The 20,630-nt window shown below is 37.4% G+C and overlaps 2 protein-coding genes across 8 annotated transcripts; both read left to right on the top strand.

The window, feature by feature from the left end:
* Positions 1-1,490: 1,490 nt before the first annotated feature.
* sart1 (spliceosome associated factor 1, recruiter of U4/U6.U5 tri-snRNP) lies at positions 1,491-5,325 on the top strand. The gene is made up of 2 exons (XM_061718895.1): positions 1,491-1,670; positions 2,342-5,325. Exon 2 carries the CDS (start codon positions 2,374-2,376, stop codon positions 4,693-4,695), a length of 2,322 nt encoding a protein of 773 aa, XP_061574879.1. The 5' UTR covers positions 1,491-1,670; positions 2,342-2,373; the 3' UTR covers positions 4,696-5,325.
* A 729-nt stretch (positions 5,326-6,054) lies between these two features.
* LOC133441488 (oxysterol-binding protein 1-like) lies at positions 6,055-19,430 on the top strand. 7 transcript variants are annotated; one of them, XM_061718838.1, is made up of 21 exons: positions 6,055-6,160; positions 7,992-8,162; positions 9,080-9,288; positions 9,439-9,601; positions 9,691-9,805; positions 9,889-10,087; positions 10,216-10,330; positions 10,443-10,500; positions 10,595-10,762; positions 10,852-11,097; positions 11,266-11,386; positions 11,661-11,764; positions 11,899-11,994; positions 13,534-13,718; positions 13,825-14,054; positions 14,200-14,238; positions 14,415-14,462; positions 14,888-14,926; positions 15,055-15,087; positions 15,213-15,251; positions 16,659-19,430. In XM_061718838.1, exons 2-21 carry the CDS (start codon positions 8,029-8,031, stop codon positions 16,799-16,801), a joined length of 2,484 nt encoding a protein of 827 aa, XP_061574822.1. In that variant the 5' UTR covers positions 6,055-6,160; positions 7,992-8,028; the 3' UTR covers positions 16,802-19,430. The 7 variants fall into 7 exon arrangements, with proteins under 7 accessions (XP_061574822.1, XP_061574814.1, XP_061574841.1 ...); XM_061718830.1 differs by having other exon boundaries at positions 6,063-6,300; XM_061718857.1 differs by lacking the exon at positions 14,888-14,926 and having other exon boundaries at positions 6,063-6,300.
* The last annotated feature ends 1,200 nt before the right edge of the window (positions 19,431-20,630 follow it).

Here is a 20,630-nt window from a genome sequence, read left to right as displayed (position 1 = left end):
TATTAGCAAAATTTTAATAGTCAAGTAAATCATTAATGGCTGATATTCAATTCATAGTCACAGCTCCAAATCACTGATGAGAAAATAAAAAAATGTCAAGACTTGATGTTATTATTCAGAACCCTTATTTCTAGGATTTTTTCGGAACAACACTTTTACTAAGGTTTGTGAGACTAGCACACACAATAACAATATCATCATTTGCAAAAAATGTATGTTCCTCAGGATTTCGATTTGTACACCCGTACACACAACAGCTGGTGGACATGTTGTTCTTCTATAACGTTACTGCAACTCCAAAAACGCAACTTAAGAAACAAATCTTCCCTCGCTCCATTCAAACTCATACAACTTCTACCGCTCTTCTGCCGCAACAATGCGCGCGCATCCTGTGATGACGTAGGCTGGAAAGGGGTCTATATAGAGCAATTTCATCATGGAACACTCTTCCTTTAAATATTAGGAGCATTCCAAACAAGAAATCATTCAAAAAATATGTTAAGTCATTTTTTAGATTGGAGAGTTAATAGTGTTATGTTATCACTTTGGGAACTGTGATTTATTCTTTTCTTTTTCTTCTTTTCTTCTCTTTTTAATTGCAATTGGATCTGTGTATGTTTTGTAACTGGAATTGTATGTTATTGTGTATTGTTATTTATATTGTACTTTTTAAATAGGACCCCAGGAAGACTAGCCTGGCGTTTGTGCGTCGGCTAATGGGGATCCTTAATAAACATAAAAATAAACATAAACTAATATACTTGGGAAACAGTTAGTCACCAAATATAATATATTTAATTTTCTCAGATGGCAAAAATAATAATAATAACATCAGCTATAGAGAACAAGGTAGTGCCGAAAAATAATATATATCCCCCCTCACAAAAATAAGAAAAATAGAGAAACTTATTTTCTCATCAACAAAACAAATTTTAAATTTTTCAAATAACAAAATAATATATTGGAACCATTTTTCAGACAATAAAATTACATTTGAAACATTTTTCAGACAATAAAATAACTGAAAAAATCTGAAAAATTGTTCAAGTATGTTATTTTGTTAGTTGAAACATTTTAAATATGTTTATGTAAAATTAAAATAAAATATGCTTTGTTGATGAGAAAATATATTTCTCTATTTTTCGGCACTACCTTGTTCTCTATAGCTGATATAACATAAATTACTCCTATGTGGGAGTAACGTTTAAGTTCTTATTTTTGCCATCTGAGAAAATTAAATATATTATATTTGGTGCCTAACTGTTTCCCAAGTATATTAGTGCGTGTGTGAATGAATAAATAAGACGTAAAACGTACATTTCTTTGTAGAAAGAGGCTTTATGAAAATAAGTCAATTCACTTGTATTAGTTTACAGCGCAGTCTTGCCACATCCAATATGGCGGCGGCGTTGACGTATCGCAGCAGCTCGATGGGGCGTCTACGTATAAATGTCTATAGGTGGCGCTGCAGGCGCAGCTGCAGCCGAGCACCGGAAGTGTGTGTTCAGGAAACGACAACATTGTCGTCCTGTGTTCGTTTGTTGAAGTATCAAACTTACAAAACCGTGTTGGGGTCGACGGCAGAGCCGCTCTGGTCAAAAACATAAATCTACGCGGCGTTTTGTTTTGGATTGAAACCGGATTTCCAGAACGGGATTGAGTGCAAATGAGTGAGTGCAGCTGTCGTGTAGCTCTTAGCTTTCACAGCTAAGTAGCGTGGCGGAGCTAACCGCATTTCTTTAAACCCTTTCAAACCTTTAAAACCTTTAAAACCACCTTAAATTCAATAATAATACTTCAAAAACGAGCCATACGTATCATCAATAAGGCTGATTACTACGCTCACACAGATCCACTTTTTCTAAATTCTCATGTTATTAAATGTTATGATTCGTTTTATTTTAAAATCATGCAAATTATGTTTAAAGCAAAAGCAAAAATGCTCCCTGACCCAATACAGAGGTCCTTTTCAATTCAGGAGACTCGTTACAATCTTAGAGGTGTCTGTAATTTCACAGTACAAATAGCTAAAAAAGGTATGAAAAGGAGATGTGTCTCCATCGTTGGAGTTAAATCCTGGAATGATGCCAACATAAATTTAGAAACATGTCATTCTTTTGTTGTATTTAAGAAAGTGGTTTGTAAAGCTATTTTTGAAGCTTATAAAGTTAATGCTGTGTACAATGTTTTTTTTGGTGTTGTTTTGTGTTGCAATGACTGAATAAACTTCATTCATTCATTAATTTCCCCCACATTAATTCAGACAGACAGTTACTGTTGCAAGCAAGTACTTTTTTTTTTAAAAATGTCTTGATTTTTTTTTTTTTTTTTTTTTTCCCAGAGTGAGCACCGTTTGAAGCTAACGGGGAGATAATGGGCTCGTCCAAGAAACACAAGGAAAAGAGAAGTGACAAGGACGCGGAGGAGCGGCGTCGAGAACACAAGAAACACCGGCACAAGGAGCGAGACAGAGACGCCTCAGACCGGGATGGCACTCGGGATAAAGACAAACGTAAACGCTCCAGGTCCAAGGAGAAAAGCAGACGGGAGGGCCGCAGCAAAGGGGAGAGAAGCGGCGGGGAGCCACGTGTAAAGAAGGAGAAAGTGGATCTCGGATATGAGGAAAGCAGTGCAGATGTGCAGCCCCAGAGTGCAAGTGGAGACGCTTCTCTCAGTATTGAAGAGACGAACAAACTCAGGGCCAAGCTGGGTCTGAAGCCCCTGGAGATGAATGAGAACAAGAAAGAACTCGGCACCAAAGAGGACCCAAAGGTGGCAGAGACCATCAATCCTGTTCTCATCTCGCAGCAGAAGGAAATGAGAGAGAAACTGGCTGCTATGAAAGAAAAGCGCCTCCTCAACCAGAAACTGGGGAAAGTGAAGAGTCTCGCTGGGGATGACTGGTTGGATGACACGGCCGCTTGGGTCGACAGAAGCAGAAAGCTGGCGAAAGAAAAAGAATTGGCAGAGAAAAGAGCCAAACTTCTGGAAGAAATGGATCAAGAGTTTGGTGTCAGCAGCCTTGTGGAGGAAGAGTTTGCTCAAAGTAAACAGGAAGCGTATACATCTGGTGACCTGAAGGGCCTCAAAGTGCAGCATAAGCTGGAGTCATTCAATGAGGGACAGACTGTCATCCTGACCCTAGAAGACAAGGGTGTGCTTGAAGAGAAGGAAGATGTGCTTGTAAATGTGGGACTGGTGGACAAAGAAAAAGCCGAAAAGAATGTGGAGCTGAAAAAGAAAAAGCCTGACTACAAACCGTATGAAGAAGAGGAGACTGTGGACGACATGGTTGTGATTAAGCCCCGCACTGTACTGTCAAAGTATGATGAGGAAATTGATGGCGAGAAGAAAAAGAGCTTCAGGTTGAGCACGGGGGGCTTTGCTGATGGGGAGAGGGAAAGGGAGCTCGCGTTCATAAAACAATCGCTGAGAAACCAGGCCCAGTCCTTGGAGATGCCTGCTCTCTCCATTGCCTCAGAGTATTACACATCTCAGGAAATGGTGGGTTTTAAAAAGACAAAACGCAGAGTGAGGAAGATCAGGAAGAAGGAGAAGACAATCACAAGTGAACTTCTCGATGACACTCGTACCACTGATTTTGGCTCAAGGTCGCGTGGCAGAGGACGCAAAGACAAGGATGAAGAAGTTGATGAAGAGGAAGTAAAGCAGGAGGAGACCAGCTGGCCTCATGAAATCCCGCAAATGTCTGATGATGTCAGAATGGCAGAAATGGAAATAAGCGATGATGAGGACTTTACACCTCCAGAGCCAACTGTAATTGAGGAGGATGAGGCGGAGCAGGAATTGCAGAAACAACTGTCAAAGCAGAGGAAGCTGAAGCAAAAGCAGTTTCTCAAAGATTCTGGAGAGAAAGTGGCAGAAAAGATCAAAGTGCTGGTTGAAGGTGATAATGAGGATGATCCAGACAAGAGGAACAACATTGTTTTCAATGCCACATCAGAGTTTTGCAGAACACTGGGTGATATTCCAACTTATGGACTGTCAGGTAACAGAGAAGATCAGGAGGATATTATGGACTTTGAACAGGAAGAAGAAAAAGAGGATGCTGGAGAAGAAGACTCTGACTTGGATGAGAATGTTGGATGGAGCACCGTTAACTTGGATGAGGAGCAAAAACAGCCTGATTTCTCCACAGCTTCTGCCACCATTTTAGATGAGGAGCCAATTGTCAACTCTGGCCTTGCAGCTGCATTACTGCTGTGCAAAAATAAAGGCCTGTTGGACACTCAAATGCAGAAGGTGGCTCGTGTCAAAGCAACAAAGGGTGCCCTGCCCAATGACAACTACTGCATTGAAGACAAGATGGGCTTTGATGACAAGTACAGTCGTAGAGAAGAATACAGAGGCTTCACACAGGAGTTCAAGGACAAGGATGCCTACAAGCCTGATGTCAAGATTGAGTATGTAGATGAGTCTGGCCGGAAACTGACTCCAAAAGAAGCTTTCCGACAGCTCTCGCACCGATTCCATGGGAAAGGATCTGGAAAGATGAAGACTGAAAGGAGGATGAAAAAGCTGGATGAAGAGGCACTGCTGAAGAAGATGAGCAGCAGTGATACTCCTCTTGGGACGGTGGCTTTGCTTCAAGAGAAACAGAAATCTCAGAAAACACCATACATTGTGCTTAGTGGGAGCGGGAAAAGTATGAATGCAAACACCATTACCAAATAAGTACTGAGGGAAGACAGTTTGTGTACTATAGAAATATACCACATACATAGATTTAGATGTACGCAAACGTCTCTTTAAGATAATTACTGCGATTTCATGTCCTAGAATGAGACGCGCTTCTTTGTTGTGTTAAATAATTGTTCAATAAAATGTGTGCAGGCATTAAGATGTTTAAAGTGCTTTGGTTGGAAAAAATTACATTCTGAAGGTTAAATCTAGTTTTGCCTGATTTTTAAATCTAAACCATGCAATTACATGTCCTTATTGGCTTTAAAAATACATTCATAGGTATGATTCTGACCTTTTGGTGATGACTGCATTCCAATTTAGAGAAAAATGTAACCTTTAAATATTGAGATGCAATAAAATGCTTACATTTGAGACAGATCCACGGTGTTGCAGAATCCTATGTGACATGCTACTCTTTAATGGTTTTTAGTCAAACAAATGTTTGGTCTGAGTAGGTACAGTGTTCTTTTTATTATTATTTAAACATCACTGAGTAATCATAGCCATGGTTCAATTCTGTATTGATTTTGTGAGTAACTATTAAACAGTTTTATTGTAGTGTTTCAAAACTGAAAAGTCAAATCTTTTGAAGAAAATTATGTATCTTATCTTACTAAATACAAACTGCCTGCAGATTACTTTTTTGTTTGGTTTTTTACAATTGAAGGATGATGTTTGCATGTTGTGGGTAGTAACTGGTTTGAGATTATAGTATTCAAAATTGGATTACACCTCAAAATCACACAGTTTTTGGTATTGTCAAATATCAATTAAGTATTTCTAACTTGAAATTAAAGAATTATTTGGATATAGTGTAATTTTAAGCCATATAAAATAGTGTATATGTTTTATCTTGTAAATACTCAAGTAACTTATCCCAAATCAGTAGCAAATTTTGCCAGAGAAGACTTAACTATCCTAAATATATAGGGATAAGAAGTTTAAGTTATTTATGTAGAAAATGAAAAGCAGAAGAGTTTGACTAAGGGGAGCTCTTGGGTAATGAGTAAAGTCTTTTGTTTTTCAATTAGCAGAAATTAACAGAAATTTCGAAAGTTAACTTTACTAAAGAATACACTTGTAATTTGTGAAAGCAATAGTTATTTTTTTGAGTGTAGTTTAATCACCAAATTATAAAAAATGTAAAATATCCATTATTTTTTTAAACAAAAAAAACTTAAAACAACAAATCAACATTTTTATGTTTTTTATTTAAAAAATATCTACATGTATACGTTGTACCATGACTAATACGGTATTAGTAATACCACATATTTTTTATCTGGAGAACATTTCAATGAATATACCGGCGGACCAGAGCGGAACTAAAGTTGAGGGTCATGGGGTTGGCCGGACCACATTCCGATGCGCCATCTGTAGCTGAGCAGTTAGCAAAATATTAGCTGTTTTCCACGGTTTTACATCGCTTGGTCCAACAGGATATGATCACCGAAAGGTAAATGATGCGCGGTAACCCAGCAAAGTTGTGTATCATCTTCAATCAACACACTGGACAAACAGCTGAACGAGTAAACAGCTAAAAGACGACGACACGTCAGCTGGTTGACCGTGTGGGCTAGCGGGAGCTTAGACGGAGTAAGGAGCTTTCTGCTGCGGAGCTGCACCTTCCTCACCCTTAACTCACCCCCACTAGTATCCCCAAGACGCTTTACTGGATAGTTGCATGACATCTTTGCAAGTAACGAGGGTTTTCCTAATGTATTGGCATTTTCTAAAAGGGAACACTGTGTGAAAGTCAACGAGACTTACAGGTTATTTTGAGTCCTGTGTTTACATTCCTAATTGGCATAAAACTGTCCCTGAGACAGTGGCGTCAATTCAGTCGAAGCTAAGGTATGGCAAGGTTACGAGTCACAAAACTTAAGTATCAATCAACACGCCCAGCAAATACTCATCACAGAAGTCTGCTATGTAGTTTATCTGTGTGGTCAAGAAAACTGGAACTTTTTCAAATGCAGTCTCGCTCACACTGCTAAAACTCAAAATCTTACCAGGAATATTTGTCTTATTTCTAGTTAAAATGTCTTATTTTTAGTCATTTTTAGTCTCATTGCACTTAAAACAAGAGTCATCGCCAGAAAAAGAACTTATTTGACCATTTTCACCTGTTTCAAGTAAATTTTCAATTGAAATAAGTAGAAAAATCTGCCAGTGGGACAAGATTTATCTTCTCATTACAAGAAAACTTATTTTAAGTTGAAAATCTACTTTAAACAGGTGAAAATTGTTGTTTTTTGAGTTTTTGAGTCTTGTCTTAAATGTAATGAGATTTTTTTGACTAAAAATTAGACATTTTAACTAGAAATCAGACAAATATTCTTGTTAAGATTTTGAGTTTTTGCAGTGTAATAACTTGTGAAATCGATCATGTTGTTCTGATTTGCATTTGTAGTTATTTTATATGTATTAAATAATAGAATAATCAATACAAAAACATTTACATTTTCCCTTGAAGCCAAGATGTGGCGGCTGCCATACCCAATTGCCCCAATTGTCCTGCCCTGAGATAGGATTTGTTGGGGTGCTTTAATAATGTGCTATAACAGCAGTGTTTATGTTTAAATTTGTCATGAGCTGATTATAAATGTTTATTAACTTGATTTTGAGTTTTTTATTTCGGTCCACTTGGATACAACATAATACAACATAAAAAAAGTTCCAATATATTAAATGGCACCGAAAATGTATAGGCTGAAGCCAAGGCTTATTATGCCTACCCTTTTATGAACCTCGACTCAGGAGGTTTTATACAAAACAAAACTAATAATTTAGGTTCAAACATTGAAAAAGAATGGATATATTGGAAAAGTAACAGAGGTATCTAGACAAAAAGCAAAGACAAAAAACAAAGATGAAAACAAAACAAAAAACATACTATAAATTGCAAGGAGTGATAAATTAAGTGGTTCTTGGCAAGAGACTGTACAGCACGGAGAGCAGAGGTTAAGAGTAGGGTGTGTAAAAAAACTTAACTTAATGTTAACTTAATTATGATTTAACCCACAATATACTGTAGTATAGTATTCTCCAATTTTACACAGGCGTAGTGAATTCAGCACATTGTTTTTTATTGTTTATCAAAGCTGACTGAGTAATCAGTCCTTGAAATTATATATCTCACATTTTTCAATGCCCTCATATATTAGCAACCCCAGTTATTCTCCTTTTGCAAATGGCTGGTATATATACATTTTGTATCAAATAATTGAATGAAGGTGTGTCCCACATGAATGATAAAAGCTCGATCATGTTCTGTCATTCCACAGTTTGTAACTTCACCCAGTGAAACCACAGGCTGTTGCGATGTCTGAGCCCAAGCCCCCGACTCCCACAGGCGGAGACGCGTACAAGGGTTGGCTTTTCAAATGGACTAACTACATAAAAGGTTACCAGAGGCGCTGGTTTGTCCTCAGCAATGGATTGCTGTCTTACTACAGGTGAGTTATAAGTAGCCCACTGAAGTTGGAATTATATGTAAAGTAGTACTTAACAGATAAAAAAAAAATGCACTGACTTAAATCAGTAATCAGAGCACAACTGAGTGGTTCACTTTGTATTTTATTGAAGCTGATGTAACAACTATGTAGTTGCAACACTGAGGCCTAAGTCACATCAAGGATGCACATAGTTGCTCAACTGAAAGGTGATATAGTACTGAATTGAAGAGAAACGACATGAGGTTTTCTTAAGGCTGTTGTGTTAGTCACTTAAAATAATTGAGCAGTTATCATGCAATTATGAGGCCAACACAAATAAACAAATACAGAAAAATGTAAACTTAATCACGCAATTATTTAAAAAAGAAAGTATGGCTAGATGAAAAAGTTTTTGGGGTTCAGTAGATTTCATTATGGACGAAGACTTGGACTTCGATTGTACAAAAGCACTGGGTTTTAAAAACGAAATGCCGTTGCTTGGCTTCCCGAGTAAAACTAATTAAAATTGCGAAATATATCAGTACTTGTGTGTGCACGCACACACACACACAGTATAAATATAAATTATATATAATCTACACTAAAAGTTAAGTATTTACATGAAAGTTTGCATATGTTTATATTTACATACCAAGTGTCGGGTTATTGCAGGGCTTTGGAGCAAAAACAAGAACATTGTCCATGGGACGAGCGTGTTACTTGGCATTAAGCAGTCTGATGGCCCGGGGGGAGCAACTGGGCCGGAGTCTGGTTGTTGGAAAAAAAGCATGTGTTATAAAGATCAGTCTTTGCTGTTTTAAATTATAACAATAATAATGCGTGCAATATATCTCGTAAGAATCTGTCTGACAGTATAGCTTATAAAACATCGGTCTGGGACCTTTCCAGTCATCTGTCTTTTACCCATCTTTTTCCAGGACTCAGGCAGAGATGGGTCACACTTGCAGAGGCACCATCAACTTGGCCACAGCAAACATTGCTGTGGAGGACTCGTGCAATTTTGTCATTTCCAACGGTGGGGCACAGACATATCACCTGAAGGCAAGCTCAGAGGTGGAGCGTCAGCGATGGATCACTGCTCTGGAGCTTGCCAAAGCCAAGGCTGTCAACATGCAGGCTGAATCAGGTGAGAAGGAAAAAATTGGTTTTGGACAAACCAGAGGCCATATTTGACAAATTCACAAAGAAGGTGGTATTACAAATAAAAAAGCATGGGATAGATGTATGTATATTTTAGTGTTTCTGATCAGTTGTTATCCTCACATCTCTTCTTCAGATGACTCTGGTGATGATTTTCCTGCGGTTCCGACTACACCAGGACAGGGTGGAGGCTGTCGTAATTCAGAAATCCAGTCCACTTTACGCACCTTAAACAGTAAGGCGGAAGACCTTTCCACCTGCAACGATCTCATTGTCAAACATGGGTCTGCCCTTCAAAGGTATGAGTTAATAATATTACCCAAGTGAAATTCATTCATGGATTTGGTTCTTTGTTCATTCAGATTAATTTTGAATTTTACAAATTCAGGTCTTTATCAGAACTAGAAGGACTGCGTGTCGGAGCCGGAGACATGGGGGACAAGATCAGACAGGTCACAGAGAGGTCCACACTTTTCAGAATCACCTCAAATGCCATGATCAATGTGAGTGCTGCTCGCTGCGGAGTGAACAACGCTGCTGCTGCTGCTGAGTTTGTTGCTGACACATTGCTCTCGTGTTCTCCAAGGCATGTAGGGACTTCCTCTCCCTGGCCCAGAGTCACAGTAAGCGCTGGCAGAAAGCCTTACAGACTGAAAGAGACCAGAGAATACGTCTGGAGGAGACCCTGGAACAGCTAGCCAAACAACACAACCACTTAGAAAGAGCTTTCAGAGGAGCCACAGTTCTCCCTCCATCATTCAGCAATCTTACCTTAAGTAACAAAGGTAAGATTTTAATTCTAGTATGAGCCTCTGCTTTTGGACCCTGATGCTCTACCATGTCTCATATCATCATTAAACAGGAGCTACTGCCTTGTGGTCACTCACTCTGTCACTGTTCATCATCATTTTAGGTGGTGTTTCAGGAAAAGGTGATGTTAGTGATGAAGATGATGACAATGAGTTCTTTGATGCTATGGAAGACCCAGCAGAATTCATTACTGTTCCTGCTGACCCAAAGTATCACAGGTTATTTACATATATACACATATTTTTTTCATACCATTTTTACTTTGTTACGTTCTTTGTGTGTGTTTTCTTCTTCTAACAACTGTGGGGTTTTTGCTTCTTTGTGTTGAAGGAGATCTGGCAGCAACGTCAGCGGCTTCAGCACAGAGACTGGAATGGATGATCAGTCGGTAAATGTGATCTATTTGCATGTGTTCTGGTTTGTATTGGACTATTAACATCCCACAATCATGTAAACCTCTTTCCTTTTTATTCCTCCATCAGTTTGATGAACTATCTTTGGCATCCAACCCAGAGTCTCCACAGCCTCTTGAGCTGGAGCCAGTTAAACAAAGACGAACTCGGATCCCTGATAAACCCAACTATTACCTCAACTTGTGGAGCATCATGAAGAACTGCATTGGCAAAGAGCTCTCAAAGATACCAATGCCTGTAAGAAATCTTACCCCTGTTAAACCCTTGAGAAGCTATAAGGAAAAAAAAATAAAGAAATATCAGAATTGTAACTTTTTATCTTCTAGGTGAATTTCAACGAGCCCATATCGATGCTGCAGCGTCTGTCTGAAGATTTGGAGTACTACGAGCTCCTGGATAAAGCTGCCAAGTGTCACAGCTCTTTAGAGCAAATGTGTTATGTTGCAGCCTTCACAGTTTCGTCCTACTCCACTACCGTCCACCGCACAGGAAAGCCTTTCAATCCTCTGTTGGGAGAAACCTTTGAGCTCGATCGCCTTCGAGAATGCGGTTATCGCTCACTTTGTGAACAGGTATGCTGAAATATAGAATTTAGTTATTTTCCTATAAACTCAGCAAGTTTTAACTTTAGTTTCAGACACTATCACATTAAGATGGTTTTTTTTTGTGTCTAATGGGGGAGAAAAATATTTTGGATTTGGTTCCTCTACTTTGTTTTCACAACATTCACCTCTTCTCAGGTGAGTCACCACCCACCTGCTGCAGCGCATCATGCCTTCTCCGTTAAGGGCTGGACCCTCAGACAAGAGATTGCATTGGCCAGCAAGTTTAGAGGAAAATATCTCTCTATCATGCCACTCGGTAAGTGTGTGTGTATGTGTGTGTTCATACGATCACAAGTTGAAAGAATAATTACAGCATGCAAGGAAAACACTCCTTGCTGGTTCATAAGTGATTGTTCCTTACAAACCTATGTTTAACCAGTGCGTTCGACTTCAGATTGTTTTTTCAAAGTGTTTCTGTGTTGCATTGAATCTAATTTTTAACTTAAAAGTGTAAAACATATGAAATGGATTTTGGTGGAGCTGGCAACATTTCTGTTAATTATAACAGAGTTTCCCTCTTTTGTCACCAGGTTCTATCCAGTGTTTGTTTGATAAGAGCAACAATCATTACTCTTGGAAAAAAGTTACCACAACAGTACACAACATCATTGTTGGGAAATTATGGATTGATCAGGTAACTGTAAAGCGGATGCATATGTATCCCACCAATATCATTACACTAAATACATCATTTATTAGTTGTAAAGGTGTAGGGAGCACTTTGATGCTCATCAGCTAAACAGTAGTTGTCTTTGTATCCTATGACAGTCTGGAGAAATAGATGTGGTGAACCACAAGACAGGAGATCGCTGCCATCTTAAGTTTGCTCCCTACAGTTACTTCTCCAGAGATGTGCCAAGAAAGGTAAATCATTTCTCTCCAACTGTTTCGTTTTGCTTTTTTGGCACAACCTAAGCCATACTGAAGTTACAACCGTTTCAATGCCGACTATCGCTTTTAAGTATGAGTTACAAAACAGAACTGATGCTTTTACAGCAGCTTCATTTGAGTCCAGCCCAAGTTGATTGCATTGGAGTCATCACTGTTTTCATCCTTACTCACTTACAAAAGATTGAGGAAAACAATGGTGTGTTCACAAGGTCGCCACTTGATGTCATGATCGTTGTTGCACATGGCATATGTGTGTGTTTACGTGTTGTTTAGGTTTTTTTTAACCTTTTTTGCATAGGCAGCGTCATAACCTGTCAAGTCTTATTGAGACGTGGTCATTGCTGGTTGACACCTTCCAGCTACCAACTCTTTTCCCCCAACAGGGGAAGTTAGACCAAATAGTTATGCTGATGCAGTAATTTACTCCATGTGACTAAGCAGGCTGAAAAAGTGGGGAAATATAACCATATTTATGTTTTTACGATATCTTCATACTTGGATCAACAGAAATATCAGCTCATTAACATAAGAACTTTCCAGCCCTCTACACGACACTTATTCTGAAATGAAAGAAAAAATGAAACGAGAACAAACTCCACACTTTCACACGAGGAACTCCAGTCTCCCATCTTTATCTCAGTTCAGTAAATACTCCAGCGAGTAGTCACTACTTCTTTTGAGATCAGTCCATTCACAGAAATAACAGAGGCAAAGATCATTGACTGAACCACACCAACAACTAGAATTAATATCTTCATTAGACATAAATCTAGTATTTTTAAAGGCTATTTGAATGTCACCACTTGAAATAATGTAACAACCCTGACGCCCCGGTCTGACCTCACCCCTCATTGCGATACATAAATGACCAACTCTAACTCTAATAATTATTCCTGGCATTATCATGATATATTGTTTCATAGTGTATTATTATATTAAGTTATGAAATCTCATGGGATGTTAAACTATAGTATTATTATATTGTTATATATTATAGTATGGTGATATCATTTGGTTATATGTTATAATATTTTATAAAAATTATGTTATATTAGGATATTACTATATTATTATGCTATATTTATATGATATCATGCTACACCACTCTATATGATAATTATTTATTTGTTTACTCTCAAATTAATATTCTCAATTTATGTATCTACTGTCATCATCTTATTTACACACACACACACACACACACATACTGATGTCGTCTTTTGTCGTTGTTTGCATTGTATGTTAATAAATAAAATAAAAAAATAATAAAATAAATACAATTTAAAAAAAAAAAAAAAAAAAAGGAATAAAAGAATACAGAAGATGATGAAATAATGTAACAAATTACCAGTATCAGGATTGTGACATAGTGAAGAAGTGCATTTGTATAAATGCAGTGACAGTTTAGTCTACAACACCCTTGAGTAAATAAGAATTGGATTTGCAATAATCCCTCGCTATAGCAGTTAGAATTAAATTCATTTTTAACTCAAGGCTGCATGTTTCTCTCAGGTAACAGGAGTTGTAATGGATAAGGATGGAAAGGCTCATTACGTGCTATCAGGAACGTGGGATGAGAAGATGGAATTTTCTAGGATAATGCAGAGCAGTAAAGGCGAGAACAGCAGTGAGGGCAAACAGAGGACTGTCTATCAGACCCTCAAAGCCAAAGAAATCTGGAGAAAGAACCCTTTACCGTGAGTATTTGTTTGGTGGAAGACTAGTAATATTGAAAAGTCCAAAGTGCAGTACATATGCATTGATGCTTTGTGGTTCTGATGTTTTCTGGTGCTGACTTTTCAGAGAAGGGGCAGAGAATATGTACTTCTTCTCCTCCCTTGCATTGACGCTTAATGAACCTGAAGAACGGGTGGCGCCCACAGACAGTCGGCGACGCCCTGACCAGCGGCTGATGGAGGATGGCCGCTGGGATGAAGCTAACGCAGAGAAACAGAGGCTTGAAGAAAAACAGCGCACCACCCGTCGCGAAAGGGAAAGGGAAGCTGTTAAAGCTGCAAGCTTACCAGAGGAAGGTAGAAAACAAACTAAAGAAGCTTTTTTTTTATCTTGTATTTCTGTCCAGAGTTTCTATGTCCATTCATATTTCTTCTTCTTATTTTCTTAATCCACTTTGTCTTGGTATTCCACGTCTGCTCATCCTTTTTCTTTAACCCTCAGCCATCACTGAGGGTTCAATCAATGACTCACCTTTGAAATGCAAGTACCTTTCTCAGTCTTTTCTAACCCCTTGATTAATGCTTTATATTGACTTTAGAATTTAAAAAAAAGCACACTGGTATTTGTGTGTGCAATATTAAAGTAATATCTTCTATATAATCTTGAGTAGATCTCGTACATTTTAACATCCCTTCATTCATCTTTGTTCCATTTAGCCGATGCACAAGAGATTGGAACCGAAGCGAGTGAGGTTTCTGATGAAAGCAAGTATTAAATCACATTGGAGCGTTTACTTTTAAATACATGTATCGTTGTTACAGAGCTGTTAATACAACGTGATTTCAAATGGTATATCCATGGGGGTGCAGATAGGTTTGTGTCCCAAACACTAATTACTTCATAGCACCAGAGTTGAGGGCTGATTTTGTGTGTTGTTTGTTTCTTTTTTATATACTACACAAGTTAGATTCTTTTCTGGAGATTTGAAACTATTAGATGAGCTCTAATTTAATTTCCCTAAATTTAAACCTTTTAAAATGTCCTAGTTTTATATATAACTTTAGTCTTTTTTGTATATTATTATACCTTTTAAGAGGAACACATAGCACTTTTGAAATGTAAACAAGAAAGGTGTGTCGGTTGACTTATGGATTTACTTTTTTTTTTGTGTGTGCTGGGGTTTGCTCAGCTGACACAGAGGACTCTCCTCCTCTCACTCCCGTTGCATGCAAGTAGCCCCTTACGTTTTCACTCAGTTTTTGTTCCATCTGTCATATTCACATTGTTCATTCATGTCATAACTCCCGAAAGGTCACCCATCCTTCTTTTTTTTTTTCTATTGTTTTTTCTCTCCAGCCCCTTATGGACCATCACTTGTCCAATTCCCATGCAAGTATTCTTATAATACACATAAATCGAATTATGTCACATTTACTAGTCAGTTAGAACCCCTCTGGCCAACATCCATCAATTAATTTTTCTCTTTACACTCTTTATAACTTGCTCTCTCTTAGTGGAAGGAAAGGAGGGTCTTTATGGATCCCCAGCCAAAAGCAAGTAACATCTGTCCTGTTCTACCTGGGCATTTATGTCTTAAGATACATTTGTAGGAAATGTGTTTTATATCAGCATAGAATTTGCACAATAAACCTAGAACTAAATATCTAGAGTAGCTCATCCCCATCCTGTGGTATGTAGCTGTTTGTGCATTAGTTCCGAGGGTTTGTTACATGTCTTATACAGACACATATTACTTTATTTAAGCTACAACTTCAGCATCTGCTTTCTGTGATATATATATATATATTAACATTTTTAACTGCTCTCATCCACCTCTGTTTTATCATGATGTAGCAGGTTTATTAGCTTAGCTCATCCAACAAACGACTGTGCCCACAGGCTGAATAAACAACCACGTTTTTATTCAGCTGATTCCAATTAGTGTTACAATTGTGTAATTAAACTTTCTTGAGTATAACAGTGGCTGTTATGTAATCTAAAGGGTGTAAAAAAAATGTGTATTTTCAGCTGTTTCTGTCCACCACTGCAGTGTTTTACAGACCTCTGCATGCCCGACACACTTGGATAAATTACTATGGCAATATGACATGATATTGTGGGAAAATGTAACTGTCAGTATTTAAATGATAAACCCGTGTGATATACTGTATTGTGCCACGTGACTGGGCAAACGTTTTCTGTTTTTGTGAGCTTTTACAGGCAGGTCTGAATGAAGCTATTGGTTAATCAGACTGATGAAACCATCATTGTGGTGTATCTCATGTTAGAAAAAGGATATAGTATCTTCATCGAGTACTAATCAATTGTGTGCATTTTTTCTGAGTAAGGTGCAACTGAAAATATTTAGTTTACTTTAAGTGAGATCACATTACCTTTTATGCACAAGAGACTTACAAATGAGAAACAATTTTCAGGCTTTGGTACAGAAGGAAACCTTGGCCTATGCATTGAGTGGTTTAATCTATTTATATCAGAACCGATAAGCGTTTATCTTTTTTGGATCACATCATAGAAGTACTGTTTAAGTAGCGTTTGTAACTATGGCCACCATTTACCATTGTTTGGTCTTTTAATCAGTCATGCTTTCGTTTTCTCTCCTGTAATTACCTCCCTGAGTCGGTCAAGAGATGTCCACTGTAGCTCTGTGAGGTAGTTTCACTGATGTAGTGGTGTAAAATGATGTGTAGTGGTCCCACCAGGATGGGATTCTGTGCTTAGTTTTTGCCTGTAGCAGAGATAAACCCAGCAGCTACAGGTAGATGATGCTTCCTAAAAGTAAGCACATATTCCTTCAAATGGAATCAAAAAGGTTAGAGTAAACAAAAGTCATCTGTGCTGCTTTGAATGAGAAGAAAATGTACATTTGTGGCTTCTTAACTGTCACTTCATCTTGTTCTAAAGCTCACTCTCAGTAAAAGACTGTCTCTCTTCTCCCTCAGGCACCCATCCAGACAACTACCAAGCACTGTGGTTCGAGAGTGTAGATGATCCTGCGTCTGGAGAGAATTTGCATGTCTACAAGGGTGGTTACTGGGAGGCGAAGGAAGAAAGCAATTGGGAGATGTGTCCAGAAATCTTCTGATCACCGCAGAATCAGTGGCTGAGGGTGGTGTGCAAATGAGTAGATGGAAAGCACGACTCTCCTCTAAAATTAAGTAAGAAATGAAGCCTGACGTAAACCTAGCCTCGATGTTTTTATCATCAGATTACCCATCCTGCAGGATCAGGGTCCTCCAGACTTTACCCTCAATGCGGGCTCAGAGCCCATGCAGCATTGTCATCATATTGCAGGTGGTTAGTGTTCAGAGCTGCATCACACTGCCTCTCAAACCCTGATATTCTTCTGCTTACTGCCAGTTGTTGGTTTATTTGATCCAGATTTATGAGTTTGACTTTGGCAAGAGAATATTCTGTATGTCTTTATTCATTTTCTTTAGACATGTTTATGTCAAAACCCTGATGATATATGACAATATTTAAGGTTAGCTTTGGGGCAGGAGTTACTAATGTGCATGTTTACTTGTTTTTGTCATGAAATTGTGACTCGGATTATTCTGCAGGGATCTAATTACAGCAAAGCACCACTACGCACATCATAATTTATTAATTTGAGTTTCACGAACACAGACACTTGCAGAGTTTGCCTTGAATTTCTGGTCATCAGTGGTGCTTTTCCATTCCCTGAAATGAAACACCAGCTCTGAAGATATAGTGTCTCATCTACATAGAAGCCTTTCTTTTCTTTTCTTTTTTTAACAATTAAAAAATGAAATTTACATTTTCTGTTTAGTTTTTTCTTAATGTGAAAGAAAAAGACTGTGTGCATCCAGTTAACGTGGATATATCTTCTCAATTCCATATGTTGATATACTAAGCTCATGAGGTAGTTGGAAACAAATTTGTTCCACCACGAGTATAAATATTTTTGGCACAAGCAGTGTTTTTCCTACAACAATTAACTTTTTAGAGTGTAGCTGTTGATGTTTGAAACAATAAGTGAAAGAGCCTTGTTAGATTTAAATTATTGTATTTAAGGATTCCTAAAAGAAAACCTCACTTTAATCCTTAAACTTATTGTAAAATGTTATTAGATCCTGTTTCTTTCAAGTGCATGAATTCCTGGTGTTCTTGTGTAACCATCATCAACCATTTGAAGTGACACGTCAAGGCTTTTCATGTTCACGTCAAGTTTAATACCTGAGAGCTGTGCTCCAAGTTGATTACTACTGACTGAGCGAAGGAAAATGATGCAAAAGTATTTTGCCTTCAGGGTTTCCTTCAAACTTGTAGTCATAGCTTTAACTTTGCTTAACCCCTTAAACCTTTAGGTGTTGTTTAAAGTAGTACTTTTCCGCACCCTGTACTGGGTTGAAGGGGTTAAGGATATTTTGGTATTTGTGTACATTAATTAATGATTTTTACCAGACAGCAATAAGAGTGCCTCTGCACACATGGCACGAAGTGAAATGTGAGGTCATTGTGAAGGAAAAACTCTGAAGCTGGAAAAAACGAGATCGGTCTTAGTGTTTGTTACTGTTGTGTGTCACGGATGGAAGGACTGAGTGGGTGAATTAAAAGACAGAAAAATATAAATCACTTTTCACATTCAAGTGTACTTAAAAGAACACTGAAAATGAAGACGAAGCATAATGTTAAAAATGTTAATGACTAATGTAATTATGATAGAAGCTATAGATAATCTAAAGACAGTAAAGCACTTTGAAGTTTTCTTCTGTTAATTTTGGGTTATCCTTTTTTTTTTTTCTTATAAAATCTTACTGTATGAGATTTGTATTTACCAACAGGACAGCTTTCTATTTCATATACTGGTTTAGCTACATGACAGTGTTCCTTATTACTTTAACCTATAGCTTTATGCTGTTTTTCAATATATTCATTACATCTTTCAAATGAGTTTACAGGTTTCTTGATTGTACTTTTTAAACACACACATATATATTAATGTTTATTTATTTTGGTTATAGTAGTAGATTATGATTGTGTTGCTCTATCATTCAGTTTGTTTTTATTCCTGTTTGTTACCTGTGATCTTAGCCTTGCACTGTGGAGACCATCACTGTCCATAAGGTCACACATTCTTACATTTCTTTAAAAGAGATAGAAGTTTTTTAACTTAAAGGGGACATATTGTGGAGAGGGAGAAAAAAAATTGTTTCTGTGCTCGAAACTAATACGTGTTTGAGGTCAAGTGTAACACAACGTTCACTTTGAGACCACACACGTCTGAAACACACGTCACACACATTTAACATTCATGGTGTTTAGTTCACACAAACCTTTGACACAAATTTAAAGTGGTATGCCTCATTGGAAGAGCACTTTGTAATAGGTCACTTCAACCCCTAAAACTGGCTGCTTTTTAGTTCGTCCAGGTTTTATCTATTTAATTAAGAAGCTCAGGAAATTATGTCCACTTTTGAAACCAGTAATATGTCTCTTTTAAGTGTGATTACTAAAGTAATTTATGACCTGTTATGACTAATGAATGAGCAGCTTTTGATGCTGGCTTCTGAAGAGTTTTGTTGTTTCAAGAAATTGTTTTTGGGAGTTCTTGAATCATGTTCAGCAAATCCAAACACTGGATGTATTGATTTATGATTCTAAACATTTGTGATCTTTTCTGTCCTTTTTAATGCAGTTATTTTTGGCAGGATTGTTCTAGATTGTATTAAAATCTGAGTGGAGATGAACTTCCCGTTTGTGGTTTTGTAATGTTTTTTAAACATTTTTTTTTTTTAATGTCTCAAATGTTATTGTGGTTGTTGTTATTTTAAAGTCAGTCAGTCTTTTTAAATCAAAAAGGGAGGTTTTCCTTACCACTGTTTGGCTTAAGGTTTTTCTCCCACTAGGGGAGTTTTTACCTGCCATTGTTTATGTAATGTTATGTAATAACTGCTCGGGGGTCATGTTCTGGGTCTATGGAAAGCACCTAGAGACAACTTCTGTTGTAATAGACGCTACATACAATTGTTGATTTGGAAAAAAAGATTAAAAAACCCGATTGTACTGTAAAATTGGACTGCTTGTCTAAGAGAAGGGCACTTAGATGTCGATGTTTAGTGGACTAGTTTCTTGAGAAACTGTCTATTACAGTTGAGTAGAAGTTTTAGTATTAACATTTGTAGACTTATTTTTTTAGTGAAGGAAAACAACACCACATGGACACACATATCACTGACAGTAGATGACAAGATTAAAGCATCTGTTCTGGGAATTCAGGGGTTTTTCTTGGAAATCGGAAGGGAAAGAGCATGGTTCTTAAATAAACCTTTGGTTAGGAAGGAATTTACCTGAGAAAACTGAGTCATTTGCGTTCTAACCTTCTAACAGGTGAAACAGTAAACAGGTTCTAACACCGCCAATGCGGTGCACCAGGGTGTTTTTCTTTTTAAACTTTATTAGCAAATCTTGCTTTACAAACAACAAACAAGGAAAAGCACATACAATGATGGAGTAAATTATAAAAATATCTAGTATGAATAAGAAGTCATAATATAGTGAAAGTAACAGTCATAATAATAATAACAATAATAAAGATGAGTAAGTAAATAAATAGAGAATAAAATAAATACATAAATAAATAAACCAGGTATGAGGAATAGAATCAGATGCAAAAAAAACAAGAAAAGGTCAAGACAGTTATAAATAAAATGTTAGACAGAGGATACAGGGAAAAACTTTTCATAGTTGATTGATATATTGTATTTTTTTTTCTTTCTTTAATAAAGAGATTTAATGAGAGCATTTAATTCTAGTAGAAAGGGACAAATTTAGGAGTAGCAGCAGCAAATCTTTGTTTGTCTGATTTCTTTTGATTTCTGGACGCGGGAGCGCGCACAGCAGCCCGTTGAACGATAGCGCTAAAACGTCAGATTTTCAGATTATGAAGC

This window comes from Cololabis saira, chromosome 1 (genome assembly GCF_033807715.1).
Source record: "Cololabis saira isolate AMF1-May2022 chromosome 1, fColSai1.1, whole genome shotgun sequence".
Lineage (NCBI taxonomy): Eukaryota > Metazoa > Chordata > Actinopteri > Beloniformes > Belonidae > Cololabis > Cololabis saira.
Note: the sequence above shows the minus strand (reverse complement) of the source record. Positions and strands in the feature narration are given on the sequence as shown.